This window comes from Cucumis melo, chromosome 10, assembly GCF_025177605.1.
Source record: "Cucumis melo cultivar AY chromosome 10, USDA_Cmelo_AY_1.0, whole genome shotgun sequence".
Taxonomy (NCBI): Eukaryota; Viridiplantae; Streptophyta; class Magnoliopsida; order Cucurbitales; family Cucurbitaceae; genus Cucumis; species Cucumis melo.
The window spans coordinates 16,966,378-16,994,122 of record NC_066866.1 but is presented as its reverse complement, the minus strand read 5'-3'; the positions used below and the strand labels follow the sequence as shown (position 1 = coordinate 16,994,122).

Below are 27,745 nucleotides of genomic sequence, written 5' to 3'. Positions count from 1 at the left end.
AACTCAAATTGACTTGTGACCACAACTTCCTGAAGATCGAGAAACAAGAAGTTCTAAGAAGTTTAATTTGCATTCGAAAGAAAGCATCAAATGAGTAACTATTACAGATTGTATCCACTACATTATAAATAAATATATAAAGTTTAATTTCACGAATTACATTTCTCCGAAAATCTCGTGTGAACAGGCATAATTGAGAAAAAATTAATAAAATAACCTAAAAACTAAAAAAAAATCTATCATGGACCCATATTTGCAAAGACCTTTTTGCCATGTGAATGGCTATTTTTACCCTTTTCAAATTTACCCAAACATTATGTTTTCTTTCTCTCTCCGACCAACTTCTTAGATGCACCAAAATTTTACATTCTACCATAGGTTATTAAGCAATTTGTTATCAACCACTTAATACATCATGATCGTTTAGTCAATGCTAAATGATCGACTAATATTTATTGTCTGATCGACGAATAATTTTTTAGCAATCACTTAGTCTCAAGTGTGCGATCATTAATAAATAATTCACCGATCGTGTAGAACCTTCGTTTATTAAAACATGTTGAATGACTAAATAATATATGAAATATCCTTTTTACCCCTATGATTTAAAATAAGGTTGAATCCCAATCGTTTCTTATCTCATTAGCTTTTTGATCTTTTCGCCTATGTTTCTCTTAATGCTCATTGTTCTTCTTCACTGTTCATAGTCCCATTGAATTACCCTTTTTTCAACTACGTTATCAAGAAGAATCTTCGAAGGTATTTTCATCCTCCCTCGATTTCATGTACTTTAGCTATTCATATGAAAGAAATATCCTCATGGTTAGCGGTAGACTCAGTTATTCACGATCTCTTAACCTGTATTAAACAATCTCTTAACCCACAATAAACTATCTCCCAATTTGTACTAAACTATCGTCACTTACTGAACGATCACTTACCAATACTTAGGAGATTGTTTAGTATAGGTTAAAAGAATATTGTTTAGCTTTACTAAATGATCGTTTATCTGTTCTACCCGATTGTTTAACATTTCTACACAATTATTTAGCATTTTTACACAATCATTTGAGTAAATAACTGAAGTTTGTATTTTTTTTTTTTTTTTTTTTTGTGATCAGCTTGTTAGAATGATTATATCTGAGGACAAATATTTCCCTACAAACGTTTCTTGACAAGTCCACAAGATCCATACAGTGATAAATGATAAATTAACTGCCAAACAAATGGAAATGTTCAATAATACTATTTGACATGGTTGTCAATGGTAGTTGTTCCACCACTTTTTATTGAGGGTTGTAAGTGATGAGAAGTCAAACATTATAAGTTCTAGTATTTTGGAGAAGAGAGTTACATTCACACTGAAGGAATTTAACTTGGTAATTGGATTGCGGTCAACTAGTGCAATGGTTGAAAAAGACACATGTTGTGAGAGGTTACGGGAGCTAATACTTGGACCAAGGGTCCCGAATGAAAAAGAGAAAACATGTTTGAAGATTGAGGAAGCCTTTAAACAATTCAGTTTTACAACCGACAAAGACGTTTTGGCATCGTTCATTGAGGTTGTGATGGTGGAAAAGAACAAGAAAACACTGCTTGATGTGGAAACATTAGGAATTATTGATGTCCAAGAGATGGAATTACGATTGGTCGTCTGTTTTCTTCAATCGTTTACTACATAGTATGAAATGGGTTCTACGGGGAAAGAAGGATGCATACAAATTGAAAAGGGCAGATAATCCCAAAGTAGTCCAATAATACAATATTAAGGGTTATGTACTTGCTTTCCAGTGAATTTTTATTTAATGTCAAATGTAAGTTGAATGTGAATGAAACACAGTTGTGGTATATCCACTAATGACGTCGTCGGCATTCTGGATCGACACTAGAGATGTGAGAATAGATGGATTCGGACCATGAATGTTATCCATGAAAGGTTCTTCTACATTGTAACCCCTCCAAAATTCATTCTTATTGCCATTCAAATCACACGACGCATTGTTATCATATATGGAAATAAGAAGGAAATATCATTTTGATGGAATGGTTGGAATTATGCCATCGCACTGCTGATACGTATAATTTGTGTCAACCTTAATGACTTCTTTAAGTACCATTGATATGTACAAGGGCATTCTAGATGCTTTACTACCTTCTAAAAAACTGAAGTCTTCATCATCAATTATATGAGTTGGAGGAGCTGGCACATTTAGATCATAACAGCACTTGATATGCATATCAAACATATCTATACCAATGTTTAGTCTTTGGTACAGAATACTCACTAGTTCGAAATATGTAAAAATATTCTTCACCTTCAATCCTTTAGTCTGGCCCTACATAATTATTTAAGGTTTGGTCCCATTCTCCACCAATTGTACAATAATGTCATGCGTGGCCATTGATTTTCATCCTTCACTGAGAGACTGCAAAGAGTTTTAGTATACTACACGATTAAATGTGCACGAGCGTTCAATGAAATCCGCGTGCTCGTTTACCTTATCTAAACAATCGTGCAACATTTACTAAATGATTGTGTATATGGAATTAACTGATATTTTAATACTTCTGCACGATCGTTTAGCACAAGTTCCACGATCGTTTATTAATATATGTACGATCGTGAAGCCTTCATTAGACAACGAATAATTTTAAAAGGAAAAAAAAAAGATTACTTACAATTTGATCATTTGGTTCTGAAGACATATATGAGCAAGTAGGAAGGACAGGACGAAGTTTCACCTCAAACTCTAATAGAGAACGGTTGGAGAAGAACGTGAAGAGTAAGGAATAAGAATGAAATTTAATGTATGAGTGCAACTTTCCTGGTTCCATTGTTGATACCATTCAAGATCATTCAAGATCATTCAATGCAAAATGGTAAATATTAGTTGAAAATGAATGTTGGTGATTGATGCATTGCATAAGCCAGATTAGAGAGAGAAAATAAACTGAACATTGAGTTAGTGATTTTAACAAAGAGGGTAAAAATATCAATCCAATAAAGTTTTAAGAAATCGATAAGTTTATAAAAAAAAAAAAAAAAAAAAAAATCATAATTGATCAAATTAAAAGTTGAGGGGTGTAATTGTAATTAAGTCTATAGTTTAGGTGGCGAAGGCAATTAAAAAAGAATAAAAGCTATTTTCGTCATTTCTTTCACTCATTCGATGTGTTTCGCTTCACAGACGACATGACGAGGGCTTTGTGAAAACGGAAAAGAGAAAGAAAGAAAAGCTCAAGTTCTAGAGAGAGAAAATCCTCATTCATCAACCAGAGGACAGAAAAATTCGGAGGTGGAAGACAAGTTTTTGGAGCTCATATTCATCAGGACCTTAAACCTAGGGTTTCCAGTTCTTTTTTTAAGGCAAGAAACTTAATACTCTTGCGTTTTCTGCTTTTTTATGTTTACTCGTTCTTATTTCCTTCTTCATTCTATACGGTAATCCGTATCTGCGCATTAATTTACACAATCACCTATTGAAATTTTGCATTTCATTTTCATTCACGCCGGTTCTTAGTTTAAGTGCTGTAGAGCAGTGTGACTTCGTTTGATAATTTCTATTTCTTCTTTGTTCTAACCTATCATCTTATATTGAGATACGTCCATGTCTTAATCTCGTTTGGCTTTTTCTGGGAATACGGATGAACTGCTGACTTAACTCTGGTTGTTATTTGTAATTATTGTCGTCTTTACCATCTACTTGCATTGGTAGCTGGATGATTTTGCAATTTCTGTAGCGAAAACAATGATTTAGTGAATAACAATTATCATTTTCCCTTTTCAGTGGGTTTTTTTTTTTTCAAAGTGGCTCTGCCCTTGATTGTAGTAACGGGCACTGCTTTGGATTTTGTTGGTAATCGATAGTTGGAATCTCCATAACAGTGGTGGGTTGTTTTACAAATCACGATTCATTGGCACATCGTGTTTAATTTTGCATTTTAGAAAGTTTGACAGGAACGAAGTGCTTGCCCGTCACCGTCCATTTTTTTTAGTGAATATGTTGAAAATTCCTATAATAATCGAATGGGTTTCTTAACTGTTACTCCTACAATCTAAATCCACTAGCTGTGTTTTCTAAATCCACTTGCTAAGTTGCTGGGAGGGGGTTCTCTCTCCCCGGCCCTTGTCTCTTTTAATGAAGTTCTTGATGTCTCTTGTTTAAAAAAGGAGAAGAAGAAGAAGAGGAAGAGTAATTTGGATGAAATACTGTCCTTTTGTTTGTAGTTTCTGGGTAAATCTCTCTGGGCCTGTAATCATTAAGAACGTTGCTTGTAGTTTTTCTTTTGTTTTACTTGTTGTTTACTGACTATTTTTGAAGTTTTCACATCAAGGCTGTTTTGGTGCAACATCAATTATAGACAGTGTAATGTTTTAATTCTTACAATCGATTTAGATGTTTATTCATTGGTAATTTTTAAATTTTGACTTACTTGTATAGCTAATAGGATTGAGATGTGATTTATTATTATTACTATTATTATTATTATTATTAATATTTTGCTTTTATTTTGATAGTGTGTGGTGTACTTTATCTCAGGTTTATTGATAACATATTTTAATTTATTGAGCTGGATGCTTGTGTCATTATCAGGGCTTCATTTCAGGCCTTTTATAATTGGGTTTCTGTATTTTTGTTGTGTTGAAGTAGAACAATAGTGGATTTATCCGCTATTCCTGTTTGAACATTCTTATATATGATATAAATGTCGAGTTTAAGTGAGAACAATGAATACAATAAACTAGGGCATATATCAAATACATACCTAATAGTTCTCCCACTTGTCCTAATTTAACACATAATCCAAGGTGATACAAAATGGGGGCTGGGACGGAATTTTAGTTTTTGATTGTTTGTTATGATTAATGATTTGTTTATTTGCCAAATTTGTTCCTGTAGATTGAAGATTTGTCAAGATTGAGATTGTTATCCAGCTGATTACTGATACGGAATTCTCGATATCTAATGGATCGACAGTCTCAAGACTATGCAGCTGCTTCTGCTATGGCTGCATATGCACAACAGCAAAGACAAGCAACTAATATGCAACAACAGCAGCCGTTTGGATTTCATGGCCAACATCAACAATTTCCTCCATCTGTTCCAGGTCCCCCTTTCCTGCCGCCACATCCTGCTATGCAACAGTTCCCTTATCACCACCCTATGCAGCAGCAACCACAACTTCACCCACATCATCCACCCCACCCTCACCTTCTTCATTTTCAACAGCAGCAGCAGCCACCACCAGCTTTTGCACCTCATTTACCCCCTCCCATGGGTCCTTCACCTTTCCATGGGCCCTATGATTCTGCTCCTCCACCACAAGTCTCACCTCCTTCAGACCCCGAGCTCCAAAAACGGATAGACAAACTTGTGGAGTATATCATAAAGAATGGCCCTGAATTTGAATCCATGATACGAGAAAAACAACAGGACAATCCAGCATATGGCTTTCTCTTTGGTGGGGAGGGGCAGAGTTACTACCGTTATAAGCTTTGGTTAATGACTCGCCCTCATCTTGGAGGACCCTTCAATTCTCCCTTTCCATCTTCATCTGTGGCCATGTTGCACCCTCATCCAAATCCTATGACAAGTCCATCTCCCCTTAATGCTCCTCCATTGAATGCTTCTGCATCAATAATTGGGGGACCTCAAATGCATCAAACTCCTTTTGCTTCTTTCTATGAGCAGCAGCAACACCATCAACAGGCTTTCGGTATCCCGGGTCGGTCAGATTATGATCAATCTTCAAAATCTTTTAAAGGGCTTTCTGGACCTCTTCCTTCTGATGTTGCTTTGGAGCTCAACAATGTGCTCAGCAACCTTACTGGTGCAAAAGAATCCATTAAAGGTGCTAAAACTTGGTTCATGCAGCGGTCTCCTTTTGCACCAGCCATGGCTGAAGCACTTAGAGATATGATATTTAACATAGATGATTCTGAGAAGCAACTTCATATTATCTACCTTGTCAATGACATTCTTTTTGAGAGGTACACAACCACATGATTGCTTCTGTTATTGTTATTTGAATTTTATAATTTCTTGGTTTGGTGCATTTAGCTTGCTGAAGTTCGTGATGTTGTTGAATCCTGTTTACAGATTTATTTTCTTGAACTTGGCTAAACTAACTGCTCCTGAAGTGAGGGATGTTCTCTCCTGTCTGGCTTCTTAAATAGAATCAAATCAGATTATGAGTTTTTTTAGAAGCTCTAAACTATCATTTGTTTTAACCAACTAATTTGATAGCAATAAAGCAATATAATAATTCGAGGTGAATTAGTTTTTCCTCATTAATTTTTCTTCCAAAATTTGCAGCATGATGCGAAGAATCAACTCAAAGGACCTTGACAACGAAGCTCTAGCATTCGAACCAGTTTTAGGTTCCATGCTTGCAAGAGTATATCACAACCCTCAAATGAAGGAGGAAAGCCAGTTGAAATTACAGAAGTTGGTACAGTTCTGGGCCTCTAAGGAGATTTATGATCAGGATACGATTAATGCACTTGAGGGTGAAATGATTAATGGGATTCCCACTAAAGCTTTGCCAGGGCATCCAAAAGAGCTATCTGCTACAGTAGATTCAGCTGCTGGTAGGTTTTCGGCTTTCGTTTATGTATGCATTCACTTATGTTCTCATTTGCAGAGTGCTTTTGTGAGAAAATGATATTTTCAGGTCAAATGGGTAAAACTTATGTTAAACTTTTTCTTGGTGCCATGCAGGATTGACACAGCATACAAACAACCACGCCATGCACCAGTGGCAACCTGATAGGCAAGGGGCCATTCCTAGTTTTCCCGATCAAGAGCACCCAGATAAGGTTGTTTCCTCAGGCCAGGCGCTGCCAAGATCTGTGACGCCACAGCAATTTCTACCTAGTACAATACCCACTGCTGCTTTTGTAAGTTCCATTCCTTTGCCAACTTCTGTTCAACCACCAAACCAACAGCCCAACGCCCAATTAATGCCACCACAGCCTGCTGCTGTGGGTGAAAAATTGCCACCATATCCTTTATTCCCTCCTGGTCTTATTCCTGGAATGGTGAGAAAAATGCAGATTGGAAGTGGAGTCCCATATTCTCCCATGAGCCCTTTGGATATTCCAACTGTAATTCCTCCATCCACTATATCTCCCTCTGAAGTTCTTGAGAGAGTGTCTAAGTTCTTTAAAGAGATTGGTGAGGTTAATCCCTCAGAAGGACCTATGAGTTCTGATGGCAAAGACGAAGATTTTGAGTATGAGAGAGAGCCACCTGTACGTAAGGGTGGAGCTTGCATTCCTCCTCCTCCCAACCTTCAGGTTGACCCAGATACGGGTGCTTATGCTGATGGAAGTGTAGATCGAAAAGGCTCGGGAAGATTAGGACTTGGAGCAACAACCAATCCAAACGAGGATAGTCAGTATGATGATGTTTATACTTCTTATAGAAAACAAAGAAGTACCAATTACCACTCCTCTATGAGCGCAAGGGCCACAACAAAGTGAAAAGAAACAGTTCTATATATTACTAGGAGTGACCTCATAGTTTGGAAGATGTAACATACCTACCCTTTTCTGTTTACTTCAAAGTTTTGCTAGATTTGTTCATCATTATTAGGTCATTAGCATCGGACCCAACCGGCTGAACTGTGTATTTAGTTCTGATCTAAATGATCATTCTCGAGAAAGACAGACGTTAAGAATTGAGACTCAATTTTTTTTTTTTTTTTTGATTTTGACTCCTCGGGTAAATTGAACAGTGAGTTTTGTGGTGCATGGATGCTCTACAACAGTTGGCTTACTCGATTATTTTGGGAATTTCTTCTTAAAGCTGTTCTTGATGGAGCTCACAGGTAAGCCTTGTTTGGCAAAAGCAGATTCAAAGTAACATTTCCTCACCTTCACTATCACACAATTCATATATAACTTTATAAGCATAACATGTGCACTTATTACCAAATTCTACTAAATAATTAGGAATATGTAAAAATAATATACATGAAAGAAAAAGGTAGTATTGTAGTAAAATTTAAACCAGGGTCAAAGATGTTCAAGAACATATGAACTATAGGTATAATGTGTAAATTAAATCACCGATGGATATTGATAGATGTTTATGGATATATTACTCCGTCTTTTTTAGTTTAGCAATTGTGAATGTAGATATAAAATCATCAGCTTTGCCTTTATCCACGGTTTGAATTGGCAATTAATCAATTTTTAATTAATTGGCCATTAATCAATTTTTAATTAATTGACAATTCATCAATTTTTAATTAAAAGGTGAGATAGAACATTAATTATGGAAGACTTTAATTGTAATACATCATCACATGTTAACAAATATGTAATTACTAAAATTTCAATAACTTTATAATTTGGTTTTGGTCGAGTTTTTGGGTTATTATTATTTTTAGTTAATTTAAGATACTTAAATTTATCTATAACAAAGGACTAATACTCCACCCTTAAATAACAAAATATTCTTGATGCCTATTATAAACATATACACATGTATGCGCATACATAAATTTGTATATATATTTTGTGGGGTCAAATTTGGTAAAAAATACACAATTATCTTATTTCTCTTTCAAAAGAACATCTTTTTTACAGTTTTACATACTTCTATTTCATTTTATTTTCATATTCGAACATCTTTTACAAAATGAACAATTGGATGAAATTTCGAATTTTTAACCATTCAGTTTCTAAAGTTTTAGTCTTTGAATTTTCAATCTTGTGTAAAATAAGTTCTTTAATTTTTAAAAACTGTCAAATAGGTTTCTAAAATTTCAAATTCATTCATAAATTTTTCAAATTTTTGTCTTCAGACGTAATTGACTCATCCATCCATTTTAAAATTGGTAGACATATAAAAACTAAATTGAAATTTTTACGTTCTCCACAAAATTTGCCAATATCAAAAGTCCATTGAAATTGTAATTGAAAATTCAAACATGGAACTAAATAGATATGTAATAACAAAACTTGTAATTTAGACCCTAATATAAACTTAAAGGGAGTCTGCATACTTCCCTTCCAATGCCCAAAGTAAATGTGTGTGTGTGTGTGTTTGGATTCCAAAATCCAAACCCATTGCCACTGGACAAGATTTTTATATCTCTATACACAGAGTTCCATCGGGACAGCCTTACCTTCCAAATCCTCAACAACGCAAGAATCAGGTGGAAATTTGTCCACTTCTTTAGTATATCTTTTTTATAATTATATTGACTTTTCGGAATTGAATAGGTCAAACCACCAATTTAACCATTATTCTTAATTGGTTTGATAAGAAAAATACAATTTGATCATGAACAATACTTTACACAATCATGTACATGTACATATAAAGGCAAAAATTTTAAAAACCTATTTTATTAAAATAATTTAATGATAATTACTCCTCACTCACGCTTTTTTACGAAAATTAAAAAGGTGAAATTTAATTTATTCAACCATGCACTATAAACTTAGGTTATTTTAAAAAATAAAGATATACACACATGCAATGCACGTGTAACAACGTAATTCCTAAACGTTCAATTTTGTATCACTTTAATCCAACGTAAAACAATTAATCATAATGTATTTACACAAAATTATAAATATTTAATTAGCCTATAAATTTGTTTAGACAAAAAATCACATTAATTTTTCACATTAACTTATCTAATAGAGTTCAAATTTTTACAAATTTTAAAGTATAGGAACTGAATCAACAATAATAGCAACGTGTAATGACTAAATTGTTAGTTTTGAAAGAAAAGTGATTTTTAGCCCGATTAGAATTATTGTCGTGGTATGTTGATTTTAAAGTGTGTTAAAAATAGGAATATTTGGAGACTTTGTTTGTGACATATGGGCTCATTGGTTAGGGCCATTTATTTGTAAGAAACCCAACAATGCAGTCCAAAAGTCCGTCCAACCAAAAAGCCCAGCCCAAAATGTTCCTCTATGAATAACCTAGGGTTTAACACTACCATCTCTATTCTTAAGTTCAAACTCGCGGCGGCCGGCGATCTTCTCTCATCTGCTCCGTGGAACATCCCGTTTCGACAACATGGTAAGTGGATCCGTCTTCAATTCCAGAAATACGCAATTGATAAAGTTTTCCGATGAAATTAATGTGTATGTATGGGTTTGACAGGCGAGGGGATTGAAGAAACACTTGAAGAGGCTGAATGCTCCGAAGCATTGGATGCTCGACAAACTCGGTGGTGCATTTGTGAGTTAAATTTTTATAGTCTCTGTTTTTTGTGTACTTTTAGTACTGTCGATTTGATGTTGAGTCCCTTTTGTAGGCCCCCAAACCTTCATCAGGACCTCACAAATCAAGAGAATGTCTCCCATTAATCCTCATATTGCGAAACCGATTGAAATATGCTCTCACATACCGTGAGGTTATTGCAATTTTGATGCAACGCCATGTTTTAGTTGATGCCAAGGTCAGGACTGATAAGACCTATCCAGCTGGTTTCATGGGTATGTTCATCTCAAACTAAAACTCAATATTAGTTTTGTTTGAATAATTGTTGGGTGTTGCATTCTTCTTCTATCATCTAAATTTCAGTTTTAAGGGTATATGAGGAGTTTCAACTTTTGCTACAATGCTTACATGCTTACTTGCTTCCAACATTTTCCTTAATGGAACTCAAAAACATTTTTTTAATGAATATTTCGACCGTCGAAACTACTATCTCTCATACAAATGGGGAATGCATCTTCAACTCTATCACCAATCTTACCATTTGCTGCTAACAAGACACTAGCAGTCACTTGATATTGCACGGAAATTGTTTGCTTGGAACTGCTCTGTCTCCTAGTCGTTGTATAGTATGCATTTTGTTTAATATTTTTTTAGGCTTAACAATTCTATTTGTTCTAGATGTTGTGTCCATTCCCAAAACAAGCGAGAATTTCCGGCTTCTCTACGACACGAAAGGTCGTTTCCGTCTTCACTCAATCAGGGATGAAGAGGCTAAGGTTTGTTATTTTCACTTATTATTTGTTATGACAATCCTGTTTATAGAATCAGAATGAATGTAAGCTGCCCTAGTAAATACCATATCTTAAAACTTTTCTGAACTTTTCTATATCACTTTTGTAAGTCAGCTGTATTGTCCTCGTTGTTTAATATCTGTTAGACCACTGATTATCCATCAATATAGGAGGAGGCAAGTTAGTATCTCTGAGAGTGATTCTGGAATGTTTTAAATTGCTCTAAAACACATAGTTGATCACAGAAAATAAAATTAATATTTAATTTTATACATCTAAATGCAACTTTCATATGATGAAAATTGATATAGAATGATGAAAAAGCATATTTCGGAATTCATAGTGCTTTTGAGGTGACAAATCTGATTTTAACCATATCGTCATCAATCTCGAACATGACTTAGTTACATGGGAATGATTCAGTTTAATGCTGGCATAGTAGGTTGCGGATGAGTAATAGAAAGGGAAAGTTGTTTGTACGAGTAGAAGGGAGTAATAGTATAGGTATATAAAGAAGTGGGGAGGCTCTCATCTTTTTCATTTTATGCTTTTGGCATCAGAGAATTCGCATTGCCTTAGGCAAGTTTCCTTTTCAATACTAATACATAGTGACGGTGATCCTTAAAATGCCATTTGATATGGTCTTTGCAGTTCAAGCTTTGTAAGGTACGCTCAGTGCAGTTTGGGCAGAAGGGAATACCTTATCTGAACACTTACGATGGGCGTACAATCCGTTACCCTGATCCTCTAATCAAGGCAAACGACACCATCAAGTTGGACCTTGAGTCAAACAAAATTGCTGATTTCATTAAGTTCGACGTAGGAAATGTTGTGATGGTGACTGGTGGAAGAAACAGAGGGCGAGTGGGAGTAATTAAGAACAGAGAGAAGCACAAGGGAAGCTTTGAGACCATTCACATTCAGGATGCAACTGGGCATGAATTTGCCACTCGGCTTGGCAATGTGTTTACAATCGGGAAGGGGACGAAGCCATGGGTGTCCCTCCCTAAGGGCAAGGGTATCAAACTAACCATCATTGAAGAAGCCAGGAAGAGGCTTGCTAGCCAAGCAGCAGTTACCGCTTAAGAGTTCCGAGTTATTACTAAATTGTAGCCTTGAGTTTTTTAATCATTTTTGGTAGACACATACCTTTCTCGAATTTGCTCTCCTATTATGGCTAAGTTTGTATTTTGAGACAATTTATTTCTACCAGAATTATCGGTGAGGTCGTTGCTTCTTTGATTTTGTTTTAAAGAACACTTTTGGCGTATTCGTAGTTGTGTAATGTGTTGTGACTCTGCTCTATAGCTTCAATGATCTAATCTATGGTCATTTTTTCTATCAGTATTTATTTTTGGTGGGTCTTTCTCTTTTTTTGGGAATTGTAAAAAATGATTTGATAAAATATTTACTAAATACCGGTAAATTTTAAATTCTATAAAGCGTTTGTAAATATTTAGTTTATTTTCTTATATTTAAAAATTCTTTTTATTTAACTTATTTTAATTGAACAATTGAACCTAAATATCTTTCTACAGTCCATTTATGAACAGATTTATGTGTACTGTCAGGTTAATATATATATGCATTGATAATTCGCATTAGTTGACACTAAATTTGAGTTCTTTTCCAAGCCTACTAGGTAAGATGGGGATTTGAAAAGAGAGTGTTTTCTTTCTTTGAGTTCATTTCCATGCCTACTAGGTAAATGGGGTCTTAGAGAAGAGTGATTGCTGTGTTAGTAAAATAATTGTTTGTCTTTATTTTTTTGTGTTCTCACCAAAGACGCCACCATTGATTGTTACATTTCTATGTTTGATGTCAATAGTGCATTGTTTGGTTTCTATTGTGTCGTGTCAATGTGACATGATTGATTTCTTGAAAAAATTTTAGACTTTTTTTTTTTATACAACAACTAGAAGATCTGAATCTTACACCTCTAAGATAAGAAGTCATAACAATTATTATTGAGTTAAGCTTATTTTGATTTGAAATTTTATGTTATCTAACATAGAACAAAACTTATTATCTGTTGTAAACAATTTCAAGAGCATAAAAATATAGAAATTGTTAACCCAGTTTGATGCGATAACACCAAAATCTCGAGAGCAATATGTCTATGAAAGATAGTCTAATTAATAAAAGAGTCAAACACACTTGCAATGAATGTTTGCTTAGATTTTGTGGGATTCTCTCATCTAGAATGTTTCTCTTTCTACTTACAAATGAAGTCTCCTTCAATTGAATAACTTAACTTAAGCTCATCATTTTAGTTGGAGAGAAAGAACAAATCCTAAATCAACAATTGACCTAAAAGCTTAAGTTGATGAGTGAATGAGAATTTGATATAAATATATATCATCAATACGATCTAGAGAAACACAAGAAACAACAAAAATTTTCTTCAAAGTGGCAACTCTAACAAGAACACAAATTACTCGTAAATATGCAGAACGGAAAATAGGAACACAAACTTCATTCAAAATTTGCTGAGCTTAAATTGAAACAAATATGGACGATTTTTCAGTCAATAGAAAATCTTGAAACTCATATTAAAAATATCTAATATCTTAGAACTCATGCTCTTTTTCTTGTGCCCGTTCAATGTCTTTTACTTCACATTGTTTTCTGGTTGTTCCCTCAATCTTAGTAACTATATTCCTTTCACTCTTGCCCTCGTCGAATAATTTTTAAATTGTAATTTCTCTTTCTCATGCTAAATATGTTTCTTTTATTTTCGTTATCTTTTTTCCTTTTCCTTTTATCTTGTTTTCTCTCATTTACGTTAAGTATCTTGCTTTCACTCTCACTTTTGCACCCACTCTAACTCTTTCTCTTCTCTTAGTCTTCTAGCTAACCATTGATCTTGGTAACTATATTGTTCTTGTTCTTACTCTTGCTCTCACTCTAACACCAACTCAAACTCTTTCTCTTCTCCTAGACTTATGGCCAACCCTTGGTCTTGGTATCTATTTTGTTCTTGCTTTTGCTCTCACTGAATATTTTGTTTACTTCCGTTGACTATCTTGTTCTTACTCATACTATCTCATGCCTACTCAAACATTTTATTTTCACTTAGTTTTAAGGTATATTTGTGTTGCTAACTATATTGTTCTTACTCTCACTAAATATATCTTGTTCTTGCTTTTGCTCTTGCTCTCTAATTGACCAAATTTTTATGAATGATAAATATGGAGTTTAGCGTGGCCTAGAGAAAGCATACATAAAAAGGAAAAAAAAAAAAAGATGATATTTCAAATATCGTATCCCATGAGACTTGATGCAATTGAATTTTGTCCGTAACTAATACTAACAATGCAATCAGGGTAACCTAGCAAAAAATGGAAGAAATTTTGGTATTGTGCAGAGTACTAAGGTAAAGAGTAAGAGCAATATGGATTTACAATCAAGTTTCAACCAACAGGCTTTATGTCTTGAGCTAAGTGATTCATCATGTATGTAGTGACTTAAAATGGGCAAAAAACCTCTCCTATTTAGTCCTTAAAAGCTTCTTTACCATCCTAAATAACTAGTCCTATATTTAAATGGTTAGCTAAACTTTAGATCATTATATGCAATTTCTACGTCTTATGTCTAAGACTATATGACAACCTATGTCATCACTCTTAGTCTCATAATCCTTAGTGAAAGTATGTTTTTATTTTAACGTTTTCAACATTAAGACTGCACTAACATATTAAAAGCAGGCAGTCATTTTAACTTAGCAAGATAATAATAAACTTAACAAAGGAAATACAAAGATAAAAAAACAACTCAAAAAGAAGCTAGACAACCAATAAGCTTTGGGTCAATACATATAATCTTATGGTATATCCACATACTTGAATTCGTCAAAAAATTAGCCTATAGTCGGGAGTAGAATGAATAAGCTACATTAATACCCTCCTCTTGACCATCTCCTCCTCTCTGACTCATTCTACGTCCTCATCATAAGAGTTAATACAAGAAATATTATTATGAGATGAACTTTTAATATAGTAAACAAAAAAAGGAAGTGAAACTTAATTAATTCTTTTAAGCTAATTAAAAGACACAAACGAGAATTTATTAAAAATTTGAATTCAGATTTATAAATCTTGATGTCTAGAGATCACCGAATTGAAACAAGTATAAAATCTCCAAAGTAAAATTGTAACACTTTAAAAGCTATGAAGTTAAAAGAATTAAAAGTGTAAAGTAAAAAAAATGGGGAGGGGGTATTTTTGCTCCATTTGAATGAAAAATAATATCATAATTTGTTGGATGTGGATGATGAGGGAGAAGGAAGGAATGGACCCGAGTGTTGCGGTATTTGTATATTCACGAGAAACTCTATTTTCTTCTCGTAGTAAACCCAAAATAGAGGGGTAAAATTGGAAAGGCAAAAAATGTGGGAGATAAGGGCCTGTATTAGGAGTGGACTTTCTTTCTTGGGCTTTTTCTTCTCGTTAAATAGTGTCCACTTAATTCTCTCAAAAAGCCCGGCCCAACCCAAAATCTTCTTCTCTTCCTCTATGAATATAACCTAGGGTTTAACCTTTTCCATCTCTCCTCTTAAGCTCTACGTCTCTGCGGCCGGCGGCAATCTCCTCTGCCCTCTGGAACCTTCTGTTTCGACAACATGGTAACTGGATCCCTCTTCAATTCTAAAAATACTCATACAATATTGTTCAATCATAAGGTTTTTCATTTCGATGAAGTTAATGTTTTCTATGGATTTCACAGGCTAGAGGTTTGAAGAAACACTTAAAGAGGCTTAATGCTCCCAAGCATTGGATGCTCGACAAACTTGGTGGTGCATTTGTGAGTAAAGTTTTTGTATTCTCTTTTTTCTTCTTTTTTTTTTTGTTTGCTTTTATTTCTGTCGTTTTGATGATTAATCCCTTTTGTAGGCTCCCAAACCTTCATCGGGACCTCATAAATCAAGAGAATGTCTCCCATTAATCCTTATATTGCGAAACCGGTTGAAATATGCTCTTACATACCGTGAGGTTATTGCAATTTTGATGCAACGCCATGTTTTAGTTGATGCCAAGGTCAGGACTGATAAGACCTATCCGGCTGGCTTCATGGGTATGCTCATCTCATCTCAAACTCAATATTATATTTTGTTTGAATAATTGTTGGGTGTTGCATTTTTCTACTATCATCTAAATTTTAGTTTCAAGGGTAACATGGGGAGTTATAACTTTTGCTTCGTTGCTTACCTGCTTTCAACATTTTCCCGGATGGAACTCAAAATAATTTCTATGAATCCTTCTACCATCAAAACTACCGTCTCTCTCATACAAATGGGAAATACATCTTCAACTTTACCACCGAACTTTCCATTTTCCTGTTAACAAGACACTAGTGGTCACTTAATATTGCATGGAAATTGTTTGCTTGGAACTGTTCTGTCTCCTAGTCGATTTATAGTATGCGATCTGTTTAATATTTTTATAGGCTTGACAATTCTTTTTGTTCTAGATGTTGTGTCCATTCCCAAAACAAGCGAGAATTTCCGGCTTCTATACGACACAAAAGGTCGTTTCCGTCTTCACTCAATCAGGGATGAAGAGGCTAAGGTTTGTTATTTCACTTATTCTTTGTTACGACAATCCTGTTTATAGAATCAGAATGGATGTATGCTGCCTAGAAAAATACCATATCTTAAAACCATTCTGAATTTTTCTGTATCATTCCTGCAAGACGGTTGTTTTTTCCCGTTCTTTAATATCTGCTAGTCCACTGATGATCCATCAATATAGGAGGCAAATTAGTATGTTTGGGTGTGATTTTGAGATCGGTAATTTCCTTTTGCCATATTTATAATCATTCTAAAACACAGTATTTAATCAGTCAATACTATTAAAAACCACTTTCATATAATTATTAATACTGAATGATGAAAAGTATATTTCTGAATTTAGGTTGGTTTTGAAATTGACGATTAATTTTAACCATTTTAGAATCATTCACACGCTCCTTAGTTTTGTGGCAATGGTGTACATTTTAATGTGGACATTGTAAGCACCCTGCCAGGCGAGAAAAAGGGGAAGTTATTGTATCTGTAGAATGGAGTAGTAGTATAAATGTAATTGGGAAGGCTCTCATCTTTTTCATTTTATTTTGGTATAGAGAACTTGTCTTGGCTTAGGTAGGTTTCCTTTTAAATATCAATACATAGCGAGTGTGATGATCCTTACATATATCGTTTGATGTGGTCTTTGCAGTTCAAGCTCTGTAAGGTTCGCTCAGTGCAATTTGGGCAGAAGGGAATCCCTTATCTTAACACTTACGATGGGCGTACAATTCGTTACCCCGACCCCCTCATCAAAGCAAACGACACCATCAAGTTAGACCTTGAGTCAAACAAAATTGCTGATTTCATCAAGTTCGATGTAGGAAATGTTGTGATGGTGACAGGAGGGAGAAACAGAGGGCGAGTGGGAGTAATTAAGAACAGAGAGAAGCACAAGGGAAGCTTTGAGACAATTCACATACAGGATGCAACTGGGCATGAATTTGCCACTCGACTTGGCAATGTGTTTACAATTGGGAAGGGGACGAAGCCATGGGTGTCCCTCCCCAAGGGGAAGGGTATCAAACTAACCATCATTGAAGAAGCCAGGAAGAGGCTTGCTAGCCAAGCAGCAGTTACTGCTTAAGAGTTTTGAGTTAATACTAAATTGTAGTCATGAGTAATCCTTTTTGATAGACAAATATCTTTCTCGAATTTTGCTCTCTTATTATTTATGGCTAAGTTTGTCTTGTGAGACAATTTATTTGTGCCATAGATTTTGAGGAGGCCATTTGCTTCTGTGATTTTGCTGTTAAAGAGAACGCTGTTAGCTTATTTGTTAGTTATGTTGTGACTCTGCTCTATAGCCTCAATTATTATCTATAGTAAAATTTCTTCGAAGAACATTAGTATTTACTGTGCTAGAAATACTCTTTTGGTTTCGTTAGGTTTGTGGTGGGTTTCTATTTTAATCTTTGGTTTAGAAACTTCTAAATGGTCCTTGTTGGTTTGCTTATTAAGTTAAAAAAACAACCGTAAGAGCAACTATATGTTGTCTGATTTAGTGGAATTACTCATTGTTACTTATTTCTGATATTGCTGCTTCTTATCGATTTTGGAATGATGAGGGTTCGATTTTTAACCGCAGCAGTTCAAAACTATTCAACTCTATAAAATTTACGTGGATCGCAGAGGTAATTTTTATACAGCTCATCTGTTGAGGAGAGAGGAGCGTTTATGGTTGATGATCAATCTCTCACTAAAGTCATTTTGATTCAAATCTCATATCTGTCATAGTCCACGATTGTAATTGAGTTTTCTCCACCTATATTCATGAAAAATCACAATAAAATAAGACTGAGATTGCGATAGAGTTGGTCTTTGCTTGATGCGATAGAGTTGGTCTTTGCTTTAGGACTATACGTCATAATCACTAGATCACTAGATCCATAAAGTTGTAGGTTGTAAAAATACTACGGTGAAATAACGAAATGTTAGATTTCATATTTTTGAACTTTTGCGATGAATCATCTTCATAAAAAGAAGTTTTTAAAAGAAGTTTTAAAGAAGTCATTGCTACAAAAACCCTCTAAACACGAAAACAAAATCCCCCTTCGTCTTCTTGTTTCATAGCTCTCATTCTTTTTTTCTTTGTTTTTCCCTTTTCTCTATCTTAATTCTTAAATACTAACCAACTCATGGTAGAGATGCTCTAACAATTTTCTAGCTATTTCAAGGTTTACAGAGCTTCACTCTGCACTAGTAGGTTGGAGATCTAACTGAAAAAGATGGAATAATGGAAAAGAAAGGAGAAAATGACCTAACTGGTCGAGGTCTAAAGGAAAAGATGGAACAAAGAAAAAGAGAGAAAGTCCCCTAATAAAATTATATATAAAAAAAATTAGTAAAAATATCTAGGGCATCTTTAATTTGTCAAATCAAGAAGCTACGTCATTTAAAATTCTCCAATTGGTCAATAAATATCAAAATTTTAGTAAATTGTGTTTGATCAACTCAACATGCTACATCATTCAACTCGAGAAAACATGTTGTATTTTTATTAGTCAATTAATGATTAAACGAACTCTAATAATTTTGGGACTAGAGTGTTCATATTGAAATTTTAGAGACTAAATAAATATTAGGAACTAAAAAGTATATTTTGACATAGTTTTTATAAATGTTTGGTTTTTTGAAAAAATAAATTGTATTTACTTGTTTTAATTGAATAAAGGGGACACAAATGTCTTTCTTCATTCCATTTATATGACTAATCCACGGTATTTGAGCCTTTTATTATCTTTCAATATTTTGAGACCATTCCCTTGGCCAATAGGGGTATGTAATAAAGTTTTTGGAGAAGAATAGTAAGTTGTGATCTATTTGTGACCTACCTATGAGATTTATATTCGCTCTCATATTCACTAAATATGTTGGGTCTTATTTTTATTCAAACTATTTTACTTTTACATTTGTTAAAGATTAAGATATCGATATCAACCTAAAAATAAAACAATCATATCCATACGAGAGATCTTAAAAAAATGAAAGCATGTCAGGGTCGGTCATCATTGTCAAATCTGAATTCCTATTCTTGAGTAGGAGTCTTTGTACATGTATGCAAGTCCTTTTTATCTGGTAAAGAATCCCCACAAAGGTATTGCCAGATAACTTAATAATTTTTGATTATTTTGTTCTGTTTTGGTGAGAAAACCGTTAAATTTTATTTATAATCTCCATTACTATCTCTACCTTATGCGGACAAAAATTTTCCAAATTGAACTACTCCACCCCACTCCTCAATAATATGAATATACAAAACAAGTATAAAAATTGAAGATCAAACAATATTGCCTATTAGGTCTTTTATCATCACATAAACATCTCTTTGTATCCAGAAGAAAATAAAAACTACCAAAAATATAGAAATAAATTAGTTAATTAGGATTATCTATATTAAAAAAAAAAAAAAAATATATATATATATATATATATATATATATAGAAAGATTGGAAATGATATAACAATTATAATTAATCCTAAATCGTGACATCTTCATCTTATCTTAATTGGGGATATATAAGGATTAGAATATTAAAAGTCAAATAAGGTTTGGGGAGGACTTAGATAAAGTTTAGTTTAGAATTAAAAACCAAGTGAGAATCTTCAATTAACATCAAAATAAACCTTTGAAACCAACCACAATATTAACTAACACGTTAACAACAACAGAAAATTCTAACACAAATCATCATCTGCCCTCTAAAACTAGAAACACAAACAACCACATCCAACCTGGACACCATTTTATTTTCATATTTCACTAAACTTTTACTCTATGCAGCAAAATCCCTTTGTTTATGCTTCCTCCTGAAGCAACATCTGATCAAAGTGCCAAACTCCTGAAAGAAAAGGTTTCAAACATAATATCGTTAACCACATTAGGAACGAAAAAAGCGAAGCCGAGAGGCAATTGGGGGTGGGTTGTTGTTATCCTTACCGTGTCCCTTGCCTACTCTTCTTAGCTGTGCAACATACTCTGAGATTTTCTTGATTGCTTCTACCTAGAAAGGTTAAGTTTGAAACATTGAGAATACTTATGCTTATGTGACAACAAAGTATATATAAATTCAATCACTCGCAGAGGTGTTATTACCTGTTCTCCCAAGAATTCGCTTTCAATAAACTCAGTCATCTGCACGTCGTGATTCTCTTCAGCCACCTACGAGAGAATGCAGATATTAAGTATATTTCTACGGCTTCAAAACTCGAGCAACACGAGAAACAAAAATGTGAAAGTTATAAGATAAAACATTACCTTGTGCAAGTGGAGTAACTTTTCATTTGTTAGCTTCTCAAGGGATAAAGCGAGCTCCATTGCTTAAAATTTAAAACACATAAGACATTTCAATGTCACAATCAACAATATAATTATAGAATTATAGCATGCAAGTATAAACTAGGAATAAGACATCAATCAACAAGTAGATAATTTCATAAATTCAAGTCTTTATCATTATGTTAGGAAGTCAACATCAGTGAAACATGAATAATAAATAATTGTAAATCTCATATTTACATAAATATCACCAAATATATCTACGATTCATATAAAATATAGCAATGAAAAGATTAAAACGAAAAAATAAAAAGGAAAACTAACCATACAAGGCATCTCCCTTTTCCTCATTGTCATATTCACACAAGGGCTTAATCAAACACTCCAATGTCACTCGTCCACCTCGTTTGTTCTGCAAATGATCCAAAATCAATAAAAAAAATTTCTAAAAACCCGGCATCAACCTTCCTCGAAACTTATCTACCTGATATTCCATCAGTTTCTCAGCGTGATCCCTTTCTTCTTCACTTGATTCCTTGAAAAACCTTTGAAGTTCCACAAATTATAAGGAAAAAAACCACTTAGTAACGGTTCGATTTGGTTTTTGAAAATAAGATAAGATATTCAAAAATCAAAACTCACCTGGCCAAACCCTTGAGTGCTACATTGTCTCTGTCAAAGTAGGCATACATGGAATGATATACATATGACACATTATATTCAACACTGTAATCAAATCCAATCGCGTTAGTTTTCATATATAAACATAAATGTAATATCAAATCAAGTATATATGTTTCATGTAAACTAACAAATAAATTCCATGCAAAGAATCATATTCATATTAAAATACCAATAAGGAAGCTCCAAACAAAATATGTACGTTACAAAAGAAAAAAAGAATTTCCTGATAAAGATTCATATTTAAACCAAAAATAAAAAACACTAAACCTCAAATCACCAAGAAATGAAAAGAATCCATCGCATAATTAAGAAAATCAGATAACTACCAGAGAGCTAATCCTTCGCATAACAGAACACAAACTTAGAAGGATTCACAATATCATAACTCAAAAACAGATCTCCAAGAGAAACCCACATATAAAATTCCTCCCAAGAACAGACCAAATCAAGGGGAAAAAAAAGAAAAGAAAAGAAAGAAAAGCAAACAAGAAAACTCACTTAATTTGCTCATTAATGGCAGCCTCACAAGCATCGGTGTACTTCTGACGAGCAAGCGAGACTTGAGGAGCAGAGGGAATAAGACTAAGCTCCTTCTTAACCTCCTCAAATGGCTCAAAAACCACTCCCGTTAACGGCCGAGTATTAGCTCCTTTTGAGGCCGCAACAACCAGCGAACCGCCACCATTTCTGGGGGGAGAAAGCTTGAGAATGGAAGAGGAAGAAGAAAAGAGAGGAGTGAGATTCTCGGGGAGAGAATTAGCGACAGAGAGGGGGGGTGAAGGAGCACGAAGAAGCATGATTGAGAAAGGAAAAGGAAGAAATGGAAATTTTCTGAGGGTTTTGAGAGACTCAGAGTGTGTGCGTGTGGTGGAAAAGGATGAGGATGGAGATGGAGGAGAGTTGAGAGAAATATAAAAGGATGCGAAAATGAAGTAGGGCCGTTGGATTAAGAGGCACGTGGACGGAGATGATTGAGAAGCGGAGATGAGCGCGTGTCAAGCTCGTGCCAGGTTGTGAGTTGGATGTAGTTACCGGAAATATCTCGAGGCTTTTGATTTTCTATTTCTCAAACGTAATTCCACTCCACCCAATTATCCTTTTTTTTTTTTTTTTCTTTTTTTCCCCATCTATTTGAAAAATAATATAAATAAACAAAATACTCTTTTTATATTTTATTTTGTGTTCATTCTTTTTTCGCTCAAGTTAAAAAGAAAATTAATTTAACAGTATATAATAATTTAGTTTCTAGGTAATAATTTAGCATCTACAACATAACTACCAGATAGTATTTTATATACATAATTGGTAAGCTGTTTAATTAGATTTATAATATCTGTGTTCTATAAATTTCAGATTTTATGTCGTTAATTACACTAAAATATTTGAGTTGTACTTACAATACACTCATTTATTTACGTTAAAATGCTTTTCTACAAAGATAAAATGTGATTCCAACTAAGCATCATCATTACAATATATGTTAAATTGAATTATGTTTATTTATAAAATTTTTAAGAATATAAAACGTTTTAAAGGAGATTGGTAAAAATATATTTGGTGTCAATTGAATTTTACTCATTTTATTTAAAAATAATCAAACTAATCTCTTGTATATTTTAAAAGCTAATCAATCTGGTTAAAATATTTCTTTGTTAGTAAATGTCTTAAAATTGTCTTGTAATAAACTAAAACATGTGTTTGAAGATAGATGATTTGAAGGTAGATGGTTTTTTTTTTTTTTTTAATTTTTTTAATTTTTTTTTAATTAACAAGAAAGCATGCAATAAGAAGATTTTTTTTTTTTACTTAAAACTTAGAAACTTGAAAAATAATTAATCTTTTTAAGTACTATTAGTATGGACTACAAAAATGGATGAAACATATGGTGTACTTAAATAATATAGAATAAAGATAAGATATAGTCTGACTTGATTAATTACGTGAGTTGTGGGAGTTTTTATATAAAGTTGTAGAATAGGAATGCAACATTTAAAATTTAAATTGTTTCGAAATAAATATTTAACAAATAAAATTTGAAAAATTTAAAGTCCAAAAATAGAATTTGAGTCATAATTTTCTTCTTGCTTGAAAAGTCAGAGAATAATGAGGACAAAGTAAAATCAAAAAAGAAAAAGTTGAATAAGGAGATTTCTGACCACAAACTCACAAATTAGGATCATATTTCATGGAAAATTTATCAACAAACTTTTTTTTTTTTTTTTGCCTAATTTTTTTCCAACTTGTGTCCCAAATTGATTGGTTCTCATTTTTTGTTTACTTTATGAAATTCAATTTTCAAATCGTATTATTTTAATATTAGGATATGGGAAAACTTCAGAAAAAAAAGAAAAGTAAAAAGAGGATTTCAAACGTTTCATCCTTCTCAAAGCTCTATCTTATTAATTGAATCCTTTTGGTAAAATAAAAGAAAATTTGAAATATTTATTCAAATCTATTTCGGATTAATAAAGATAAGAATAATAATTGGCTTGGAATATAGTGAAAAGACTAATAAATAATTAAAGTTTTTAAAATTTCAATAATAAAACAAGTAGTATGCGAACAAGAAACTTTAGCCAGTCGAATATCGTCACATCATCACAGTGAAAATCGAGCCCGTTGCGTGATTATAATATTGATTTGGTTGGATAATTAAAATTTGTCAGATCCAATTCAATTCAAGCCACATGATATGAGTTGGGCCAAAGAAGATCGAGGGGCCCAAGTCCAAGCTCAATAAGGAGAACGGGCCCAAGTTCAAGTCCAACAAACAAATAGGACCAAATCGAAGCCCAACATGCAAATAAGCCCAAATTCAAGCCCAATAAACAAATGGGCCCAAGCCCACAAAAACCCTATGAAAATTCTCTATAAATAGAGGCCTTGTCATTTATTTGGGGAATCTTTGGTTAAAGGAAGAATTGAAGCTTTAAAGAATTCAAGATTTGAACTTCTAAAGCTTCCTCAAGACACGAAAGTTCTTATCAACCTCAATATTACCATCTTCTAACAGAGATTGAAGACTTGGAAGATCAAACCTTCCCTGAATTCTAGAAGATTGAAGCTCAGATTGACTTGTAGGCTGTAGTCACAACTTCTTAAAGATCGAGGAGCAAGAAGTTCTAAGTTTTAATTTATATTCGAGGGAAAGCATCAAATGAGTAAATATTAGAGATTGTGTCTACTACACTATAAATCAATATACAAAGTTCAAATTTCACGAACTACATTTCTCTAGAAATCTCATGTCAACAGTTTGGCACGTCCAGTGGAACCATCTCTACCTTTCATCTCTTTCTCTTTAGCAAGAAATGTCTAAAGAAGTCATGACATCTAAAGGAAACATTTTTAAAGCTCTAAGCGACATTAGCAAGAGACTAAATACTCACAGCTGCTTAAAGAAGGCTCAATCATATGAGGATATGCTACCCTTAGAGGTCGCGAAGAACATTTGGGAATAATTGTCAAAGCCACCAAAAGGTGGAATTGTAATCAAGGAGAATCTTGTAATTAACGAACACATTTCATCTCTTGAATGATCAAGTAAGAAGATGCCTTACCCAAATATAATGTCAGTTATGATGGTTGGCGTAGAGACAAGTGAAGAGAGAATGACAGAGCTTGAAAAGAAAGTTCACATGATAATGAAGGCAATTGAAGAAAGAGATTATGGGTGTGTTTGGGCCTCGGGTTTAGAGGGAAAAGGAAAAAGATTTTGGGCCAAACCTTGTTTGGCCCAAGTATTTTGTTGAAAGGGGATTAGGGTTATCCTAATCCCCCTTTTAACTTATCTTCTCTACTTCCTTAGCCGTCGTACGCGTCTCCTAACCCTACCATTTTCCGATCTGATGCCGTACTTCTTCTCGCGATTTTCCTAACGTTTTCCCTTCATTATCTTCCCTTTTTTTCTCTGATTACTTCCCTTTTACCGATCTCTTCTCTTTCCGTCTTAAAATTAATTTACATCTCCTTTGTTGAATTCGAAGGAGATGTTCGTGTTCTTCGTCCTCCATTTTTTGCCCTACTCTTCCCGAAACCCTTCTTAATCTCTCTGTTTCGTTGATCGGTTGCCACCAACGTGCGTGACCTCCGAAACATTTCTCATCCTCTCTCCATATTTCCATACCCTTCGTATGCCGAACAAACCCTTGCCGCTCCCCACTCTTGCCAGTCCTAGAACGAGTTTACTACACTTTTTTCATACCGAACAACCATTTATGGTAGATGCTACACTAAATCGTGAAAGGAATTCGAGTACGGGCATGGCGGAGCACGGCAGGGGTCTTCGGTGTGCACCAAAGGTATGGTCAGCCGATGATGAGCATTGTGGTGGTCAATCTGATTACATTATGCAATTTTTTTTCTTATTATCAGTCTAATATTTATTCCTCTTCGCGGTGCTGAGTTTAATTTAGGCCTTATGTTGAAATTTTGTTTACTGCCTCGTCTGTGAAGTTCATTAATCATCCGCGCTCTCTGTTTTTCATATGTATTCCGAATTTCTTCTATCATCCGCACTCTCTGTTATTCACATGTATTTCATATGTTGTAATTCATATGTTCTTCTGCCTCCTAATGAGCTAAATTTTGTGGTAATATCCATGCTGTTGAACATGTTTTTATTTGTTTTGCCTACTGTTCAAAAAAATGTCATAATGTCATGGATACTGTGTGCTTCTGTTGAAAAAGATTACCTACTTCCTTCAAGTTTGACTGAATTTGTGAAATCCCCTTTTTTATGGGATTCTTGTTGGGTTTCTTTACTGCTGGTTTATACTCCCTTTACTATATAATGGACCCTTCCTCCTTCCATTCCATATTCAACTAACTATCCTTTTTGGTATACTTGCATTTGTATTTGGTATGTTATTCAAATTCCATTGTTATACTTGCATTCCATTCTTTGTTATATGGTATGTTTATCATGTTTCCAACGACAATTGATATTTTTTCAACTATGCTAATTTTTTTTTCAATTCAGCCCCTGTGTTTCACCTTCTTTGCCTTTGTCTGTATTTTACAAAAGAGTGCTTTTGTAAATTTGTTTCCTGCTGCACTGTGACAAGTAATGCTTTGTTTCCTTCTGCACTGTCACAAGTAATGGTTGCTGTATTTTATGTCTGTATTTGGTTGCTTCTGTTTTACATATGATGTTATGAACTCCACCGCAAAAAATGGTACCGTAACTGCGTTCTTCTTGAACGTCTTTGCGGTAATCAAATTAACTCTGTGTTTCGCCTTCTTTGCCTTTGTCTGTATTTTACAAAAGAGTGTTTTTGTAAATTTGTTTCCTGCTGCACTGTGACAAGTAATGCTTTGTTTCCTTCTGCACTGTCACAAGTAATGGTTGCTGTATTTTATGTCTGTATTTGGTTGCTTCTGTTTTACATATGATGTTATGAACTCCACCGCAAAAAATGGTACCGTAACTGCGTTCTTCTTGAACGTCTTTGTGGTAATCAAATTAACTCTGAGGCTATGTTCTTTTACATACATTATGTACTCACACCTTGTTTGATTTTTTAACCCGTTCCATGGATTTGTGAAGTTTCGTTTCGGTTAAGGTATGTTTCATTTTCGTTTTGTCATTCATTTTTTTACAATACGTTATTCTTACCGGCACGCATATGTAATAACAAACTATTTTTTTGTCTATATCTTCAGGTTGTAAAGGTTGAAGCATTCGTAAACGAGGTACTACGGTTATAAAACTCCTTCTTTGACGAAGTCCATCTATATATTCCTGTACTTAGTTGTTTTATTACATTTTTGTTTCAATTATAAATCCTCAGACGTTTACATTTGTTTAACTCTCTCTCTATCTCTCTCTCGCTGTCTATATATATATCTCCAATAAACCATCATACGGAATGTGTCATTTCTAGATTTTCAAATAGTCCTCTATTTCCTTTTTTGTTGTGTTGGTGAGTGATCATGTATGTCTTCCAACCACTGCATGTTTGGAAGTTTAAAATCATTTCTCATGTCTTCAAAATCAATACTTTTGAAATTTGTACTACAAATAAAATACATTTTAAATACTATAAATAAAATTGTTTTTAACTAATTAAAAAGCATTGCTCGAGTCTTTTTAAAATTTTTTTAAATCACAATGAACGTGCCCCTTCTTCATAAATGATGAAGCAATAGGTAACAAATTCATTTTATTTAGGGTATGTTTCGACCATTAACAATTCTTCTAAAAAAAAATAAGAAACCAACCACCTAAGTAAT

General features: G+C 33.8%; 4 protein-coding genes across 6 annotated transcripts; 3 read left to right on the top strand and 1 right to left on the bottom strand.

Annotated features, from left to right (window-relative positions):
- Positions 1–3,156: 3,156 nt before the first annotated feature.
- Positions 3,157–7,694, top strand: LOC103495133 (uncharacterized). Its single transcript, XM_051090654.1, has 4 exons — positions 3,157–3,367; positions 4,902–5,992; positions 6,318–6,592; positions 6,723–7,694. Exons 2-4 carry the CDS (start codon positions 4,968–4,970, stop codon positions 7,484–7,486), a joined length of 2,064 nt encoding a protein of 687 aa, XP_050946611.1. The 5' UTR covers positions 3,157–3,367; positions 4,902–4,967; the 3' UTR covers positions 7,487–7,694.
- Positions 7,695–10,021: 2,327 nt separating this feature from the next.
- Positions 10,022–17,891, top strand: LOC103495134 (40S ribosomal protein S4-3). 2 transcript variants are annotated; one of them, XM_051090650.1, is made up of 5 exons: positions 10,022–10,049; positions 15,710–15,787; positions 15,877–16,057; positions 16,454–16,551; positions 17,200–17,891. In XM_051090650.1, exons 1-5 carry the CDS (start codon positions 10,047–10,049, stop codon positions 17,632–17,634), a joined length of 795 nt encoding a protein of 264 aa, XP_050946607.1. In that variant the 5' UTR covers positions 10,022–10,046; the 3' UTR covers positions 17,635–17,891. The 2 variants fall into 2 exon arrangements, with proteins under 2 accessions (XP_050946607.1, XP_008454823.1); XM_008456601.2 differs by lacking the exon at positions 10,022–10,049 and adding an exon at positions 15,445–15,608.
- On the top strand, positions 10,291–12,328 carry LOC103495135 (40S ribosomal protein S4). The gene is made up of 3 exons (XM_051090653.1): positions 10,291–10,468; positions 10,872–10,973; positions 11,636–12,328. Exons 1-3 carry the CDS (start codon positions 10,424–10,426, stop codon positions 12,068–12,070), a joined length of 582 nt encoding a protein of 193 aa, XP_050946610.1. The 5' UTR covers positions 10,291–10,423; the 3' UTR covers positions 12,071–12,328.
- Positions 17,892–20,111: 2,220 nt separating the features above from the next.
- On the bottom strand, positions 20,112–22,405 carry LOC103495136 (ferritin-2, chloroplastic). Of its 2 annotated transcripts, XM_008456604.2 has the most exons (8): positions 22,010–22,404; positions 21,470–21,553; positions 21,312–21,372; positions 21,152–21,239; positions 20,807–20,868; positions 20,645–20,710; positions 20,489–20,552; positions 20,112–20,390 (listed from the first exon to the last, which is right to left on the bottom strand). In XM_008456604.2, the coding sequence occupies exons 1-8, from the start codon at positions 22,306–22,308 to the stop codon at positions 20,347–20,349; spliced, it is 768 nt and encodes a 255-aa protein (XP_008454826.1). In that variant the 5' UTR covers positions 22,309–22,404; the 3' UTR covers positions 20,112–20,346. The 2 variants fall into 2 exon arrangements, with proteins under 2 accessions (XP_008454826.1, XP_050946608.1); XM_051090651.1 differs by having other exon boundaries at positions 20,112–20,552; positions 22,010–22,405.
- Positions 22,406–27,745: the final 5,340 nt, after the last annotated feature.

Bases quoted from the DNA above. Each gene is read 5' to 3' on its own strand.
- LOC103495136 (XM_051090651.1), bottom strand. From the start codon at position 22,308: ATGCTTCTTCGTGCTCCTTCACCCCCCCTCTCTGTCGCTAATTCTCTC. The intron at 21,554-22,009 runs GTGAGTTTTCTT...ATTTGATTACAG, and splicing joins GCCATTAATGAGCAAATTAA to TGTTGAATATAATGTGTCAT. The intron at 20,711-20,806 runs GTAATGTTTTAT...ATTCTCTCGTAG, and splicing joins AGTTACTCCACTTGCACAAG to GTGGCTGAAGAGAATCACGA.
- LOC103495134 (XM_051090650.1), top strand. The intron at 15,788-15,876 runs GTGAGTAAAGTT...TCCCTTTTGTAG, and splicing joins ACAAACTTGGTGGTGCATTT to GCTCCCAAACCTTCATCGGG. The intron at 16,058-16,453 runs GTATGCTCATCT...TTTTTGTTCTAG, and splicing joins CTATCCGGCTGGCTTCATGG to ATGTTGTGTCCATTCCCAAA.
- LOC103495133 (XM_051090654.1), top strand. From the start codon at position 4,968: ATGGATCGACAGTCTCAAGACTATGCAGCTGCTTCTGCTATGGCTGCA. The intron at 5,993-6,317 runs GTACACAACCAC...CAAAATTTGCAG, and splicing joins AATGACATTCTTTTTGAGAG to CATGATGCGAAGAATCAACT. The intron at 6,593-6,722 runs GTAGGTTTTCGG...GGTGCCATGCAG, and splicing joins TACAGTAGATTCAGCTGCTG to GATTGACACAGCATACAAAC.
- LOC103495135 (XM_051090653.1), top strand. From the start codon at position 10,424: ATGCCAAGGTCAGGACTGATAAGACCTATCCAGCTGGTTTCATGG. The intron at 10,469-10,871 runs GTATGTTCATCT...TATTTGTTCTAG, and splicing joins CTATCCAGCTGGTTTCATGG to ATGTTGTGTCCATTCCCAAA. The intron at 10,974-11,635 runs GTTATTTTCACT...TGGTCTTTGCAG, and splicing joins GGATGAAGAGGCTAAGGTTT to TTCAAGCTTTGTAAGGTACG.